The sequence below is a fragment of the Perca flavescens genome, chromosome 9 (genome assembly GCF_004354835.1).
Source record: "Perca flavescens isolate YP-PL-M2 chromosome 9, PFLA_1.0, whole genome shotgun sequence".
NCBI classification, from domain to species: domain Eukaryota; kingdom Metazoa; phylum Chordata; class Actinopteri; order Perciformes; family Percidae; genus Perca; species Perca flavescens.
The window spans coordinates 2,648,263-2,653,891 of NC_041339.1; the positions used below are offsets into that span (position 1 = coordinate 2,648,263).

Consider the following 5,629-nt stretch of genomic DNA (forward strand, 5'->3'; position numbering starts at 1 on the left):
TCTTTCAAGCATGCTTTTGAAAACTTTTTAAACAAGATTTTTCTGTGTTTGCTTATGAATCTTAACGGTGTGTCCTCACACATACGACACCTCCTCTGGACTGTCTACATGCTTCAATACCATCTTCCGGCTCGGGCCACCCGAGGGGGCCACCGGTCGGTATGATCCAGCAAAAACAAAAAGAAAGGAAAAAAAAAGTAATCATCCCACTCCGTGCTCTTATTCTTTCCCAGACACACCACCAAACGACTTATTGCAACTGAATTTTGCAAGTTGGCTTTGTCTGGGAAAAGAAAACGCTTTAAGCATTCATACATGTAATAATATATATTAAGAGTCACAGTTATTCCCACACATCCTTTAGCCCTTTATAGGTGGAGTCTCTCGTCCTCCTCTAAAGCCCCTCACTGTCTACCCTCTCTCTACAGCTGAGGTGAGGTCTGTGTAGAGCAGGGGGGGGGGGGGGGGGTATATATTTGTCCAGTCTAGTCCAGGCTTGCAGCCTGCAGTACCACCAGTTCACAGTCCAGTGCTAACCATGGTGGTGAGGGGATGGCAGGCCTGCGCCTGACTCAGAGCCTCGTGGATCTGCAGGTTGAGCTCCATGAGGCGGGTGCTAGCCTGAGACAGGTCCCTGCTGGGGCCCACCACCGCCAGGCAGCCCGTCTGGCCCAGCGTCTGGTGACGGAAGTAGATGTGCAGAAGGGTCTGGACTGCATTGTCTGTCTCGTTGCCAAAGATGTCATTGGGCCACAAAGACCTGTAGATAAAGGAAGGGGGGTATGTGAGCACATGCAGTGAAAACTTTGAACAAAAGACGTTTCTAGCAGTGGGATGTTTGCGTTTTTTGGTAAAGCCAGATCAGAGCAGAAATACACCTACTTCATTGTGAATTTTGGATCTCAAGGAAAACAATCAAACTCACTGGAAAAGGTGCAACTGTTACCAACACTTCCTAACAGTATATCAATATAGTGCATCTGACTTTGGAGCATTGGGAATGAAGGGAACAGTAAGTTTTTGTCTTGAGTTAGCCAATGACATTAGTCATGCTAGCTATTTGGCTGATTGACAGCAGCTGATGATGGAGTTGCTTCGTGACATTTTAATTCATTTAATTGAAAAAAATTGAGATGTCACGAAGCAACTCCGTGACATCTAAAAGATGCTGCTAGCACTTCTGCTTGTGAAGACTTCAATAGCAGGGCAGTGTTTTCAACTCTACAAGGCAGTGTGAACCTAACATGATTATTTTCATTATCAACTAATATAACATTTAATTGTTTAAGCTATTAAAGCTATAAAACTCAAATGCATTCAAACTGCAATGATATGCATTAGATTAGAATGAAATTGCAATGAGAGTGAGCACATTTAAAACGTTACAGCACCATGACTTGATTCCTTGACATGATTAGTCCTTACCTAATAATTGTCTTGATTAGGTTTTTTTTTCGGGTCGGTTGGCTTAATCAATTTATCGACTTGTCGTATTAGCACAACAAGTCTGTTTGTGTCATCTTACCTAAAGATTTTGACCTGTGTGAGGGCTGAGCTGAAGTCTCTTGCTCTCAGAGTTTCAACCAGTGATTGGATGGCCGTCTCTGTGTTGGTCTGGGAAGTGTCTGACATACACACATCCTCCTGAGCATCATTTCCTGTTTCTGCCTCCTTCAAACAGTTCTCTAGGATAGTGAGTTCTTCAGACATGTTGGTCACCTTAGAAAAAGAGGCATAAACACATTCATTTCATTGCACTGCATATCACAGCACGCATGTGCAAAATCTTCCCGAGAGGTCATCAAAATAAACCTATTGAATAAATATTAACTGGAAGTGCTGACTCTATCACTCCATATTATACATAATCTAATTGAATTAAGTACTAATCAAATGAAAGCTCCAGCAAGATGCAGGGATGGACTGCAGTACACATCCAGCAACGTCGTTAAAAGAAGAACCTGCCCTGCCTGTATTTTACAATACAACTACGGAAAAAAGAGACAGTGTTCTTACAGCATGACGTAATATAATGCTATTTGTCTGTTCTTAATTCTCTGACAAAGAAGATGGGAAAGATGCAAGCTGCCACAGCGCCACAGTCACTTTCTAAGGCAAACATTGAACTCCAACTACATGCAAAGTGCATTTCAGACATCTTTTATGATTTAAATGTATGTCAGAAACATAAACAACAAATGTATTCATACACATCAGTCTTATTTTGAAGCAGTCAACAACCAATTCACTATAGGTTCCATCTCACCTCTGCCTCTCTCTTGAGGACGTCCACCCTGTTGATGAGCTTACAGTAGGCCTGGAAGAGCAGCAGCAGCTGGAAGTGCAACTTATAGAGCCTGCGACATAACTCCAGTTCCTACAGAGACAGAAACATAAAGAGTCACATGCTGGCATAATGGTCTAGCTTGCACTTAAAGTACTCTGATGATCATATGATTAGACGGATGGGTATCCTGGGTTAGAAATGTGGGAGTAGATGAAAGGGTTAACATGGCCTAGAGCAAAGTGCCATCCGCTTTGAGCCAGGGAGCAAGAGGTGGGTCTACCACTAGTAGAATTAGTCATGAGATCTCAATTAGAAAACTATCCATCACCACCTCCTGTGACACTGGCTACGGGCCACCGTCACAAGTTTGGCTGACTAGATGAATGGCCTGAAGGAGCGGGTTGATTACTGAAAGTTCAGACCCTAATCCAAGAAAACATGGAGGGAGGAAAAAAAAAGAAGGTAATTTGAACAGATATGGTAATGGAACAATACACATGCAAAATGAAAGTAATCTAATCCTGACAACAATATGATCTCTCCACCCATCCTCTATCATTGATAATGCAGGCATCCCGTCTGAAATCATCAGTAACTCTACACTGTTGAGACATCTCCACGTATCTATAGACAGAATCAGTGTGCAGTACGAAGCGGTTTGATTATTGATTATCCAGGCTGGATGTAGCAACAGAAAAAAAATAAAAAAATAAAAAACATATGTTGCCATACAGGATAACAGTAAATTATGATTGGGTGGATGGGAGAATAGAGCTGGGTTACATGACCGATCAAGGCAGAGACAGAGATACAGAGGTGGGTGGGGGTGGTGACAGAGCAGTGTGTGGTTGCCAACAGCGCAGGTATGGAGAGGGAAAGAGAGGGAGAGGGGGGAGAGAGAGAGAGAGAGAGAGAGAGAGAGGAGATGATGAGGGGGGAGAGAGAGAGAGAGAGAGAGAGAGAGAGAGAGAGAGAGAGAGGAGGAGGATGAGGGGGAGAGAGAGAGAGAGAGAGAGAGAGAGAGAGGTGATGAGAGGGGGAGAGAGAGAGAGAGAGAGAGAGAGAGAGAGAGAGAGAGAGAGAGGAGGAGTGATGAGGGGGGAGAGAGAGAGAGAGAGAGAGAGAGAGAGAGGAGTGATGAGAGGGGGAGAGAGAGAGAGAGAGAGAGAGAGAGAGAGAGAGGAGTGATGAGAGTCAGTGTTTTGTCCAGATGTCATGATTATTAAGAGTCTATAATATGAGAACCACTTACTGCTAGATTTTCCATTTGCTAAGCAAGAAGGTGAGCAGGTCACACAAAAAAACAACAAACAAAACAGAAGGAGAGAAAGACCAAGAATTAGTGGGCTTTAACATGGCAGCTGAGACACAGTGACCTGACAGCCAAGGAGCGTTGGTTTATCATCTTCCCTTCACGCAGGACAGTGAGAGCTCAGTGCCAAAACAGCTAAAAGCTCACTTCAGCAGTAACAGAAACCTTTATTCTGAAGGGCTGAATAACAGCATGTATGCTGAGAAAAGATATGATAGAAGCTACAGAAGGAGAGTGGTGTAAAATACTCTTGTCACTGAAGCCACCACATCAGTTTTAACCTAAGACAGCATTTGTGTGGTGCCAGGCTAAGAGGGAAGTTGTGAGCATCAAGTCGGCAGATCTGTGCAAGAAGCTCAACCTACAAGTCAAAATGTCAACAACTGTAGGATGTGAGGTGAGACCATGCAAAATCTCCATGAAACTGATGACAATCAAGTTAAAAGTGGAAAAACCTGTATGTCGGTCATGAAATCCTCATCTCTCAAATTCTATTTGAGATCTATGTATATATATATATATATATATATATATATATATATATATATATATATATATATATATATATATATATATATATATATATACTGCCAAGTGAATATCTGTCACAAAATTGTATCACAAATCTTAAGTACAAGAATTGTACAATATTTGCTGTGTATGAAAGACAAAAATATCCCACATTATCCTTTAAAGTCTAACTGAAATCACATTTAGTCATTGCTTGTTGTAGTCAACAATAATGACTACAATTAATTAATAATTAATTGTATAAAATATAGTGCATATATATATATATATATATATATATATATATATATATATATATATATATATATATATATATATATATATATATATATATATATATATATATATATATGAATGAGTGCCTCATGTGCTTTTTAAGTCTGCCAACCAATACCATGGACTTCCATTAAAAGTAAGATGGACAGTCGTTTATATTTTTACTCGACTACTTGGATCTATCCTTTAAGAGCACTTGACTTTTTATTTAATCAGTAAAACCAAGTTTCTTGACCCAGAGTATCACTCCCTATTTTTCCGTGTCTTTGGAAAAAGATCAGAAAAGCTCCTTTCCCTGTCAGTGGCTGGAGGGGCATGTTAGTGTGCGTTTGATTGACAGCAGCTGGCAGGCTGAGCCCAGGCAGGGGAATGAGAGACTAAGCACACAACATTCCCTTTCATAGGCAGACAGTGTGTTGTTTGTGGTATTGAAGAGTAAGGACTATACCACCATCTAAATGGACGAAGTGACATGCAGGTACATTTACATGCTGTTTAATGCGCTGCTGCGGAGTAGCTTTTAGCTATCTAGCCAGCAAACTGATGTTGGCAGTGCAGGACAGGACACATGTTCATGTTTGTGAGTCAGATAAGAAGGAGATTTAAGCAGGAAAGCTAATGTGGTTGTTGTTCAGACAGTGGCTCTCGTGTTGTGTAGCAGGCTGCTGTCTGGCTCATTGTGAATGTCTGCTCTGCCAATGATGAAACCTGAAGTTACTGCTTTATGCAAATATAGGTTAAAATCATAGATATAGAATAATAGATATGACATGTAATTCTGACTCGCCATTCCAGGATGGAAGCACTTGGTGGCCATCTTACCAGGGTTAAGTTTTAGAATTGCTTCCTTTGGAATCAATGGGGAAAGAGGCTCATGTTGTCTTTATTATCCTTATATTTTTCTACCAATACATCAATAGTGGTTTCAATTCAAAGTAATGACTGTAAGACAACTGTGCCTTTCTAGAAAGAAACAAAAAATAGAGATTTGGGTGGAATTTTGATTGATATAGCTCCAAGAGAACAAGTAATTCGTTCAATTATGAAGATAATCTCATAATTTTGCATTTATATTGCATGTAATAATTTTATTTTTTCAATTTTGCATGAACTTAATATGTAAAAACTCTCTTTGGTATTCTGAATGGCTAATATACATTAAACGATATTTTTTAATGTCAATCTCAACTATAAGACCACATTTCCCATCAACCCCGCTACTT

At 40.5% G+C, this 5,629-nt stretch overlaps 1 protein-coding gene across 13 annotated transcripts in view; it reads right to left on the reverse strand.

The window, feature by feature from the left end:
* fryl (furry homolog, like) overlaps window positions 1-5,629 on the reverse strand; it is a 75,670-nt gene continuing 70,041 nt past the window's right edge. For 10 of the 13 annotated variants that reach the window (XM_028588539.1, XM_028588537.1, XM_028588538.1 and 7 more), the window contains 4 exons: window positions 3,540-3,557; window positions 2,267-2,377; window positions 1,526-1,719; window positions 1-760 (listed from right to left, as the gene is read on the reverse strand). In XM_028588539.1, the coding sequence (XP_028444340.1) occupies window positions 520-760; window positions 1,526-1,719; window positions 2,267-2,377; window positions 3,540-3,557 (564 nt within the window). In that variant the 3' untranslated portion in view covers window positions 1-519. The remainder of the gene's footprint in view (window positions 761-1,525; window positions 1,720-2,266; window positions 2,378-3,539; window positions 3,558-5,629) is intronic. The other 3 variants (XM_028588534.1, XM_028588530.1, XM_028588540.1) reach the window with 1 other exon arrangement.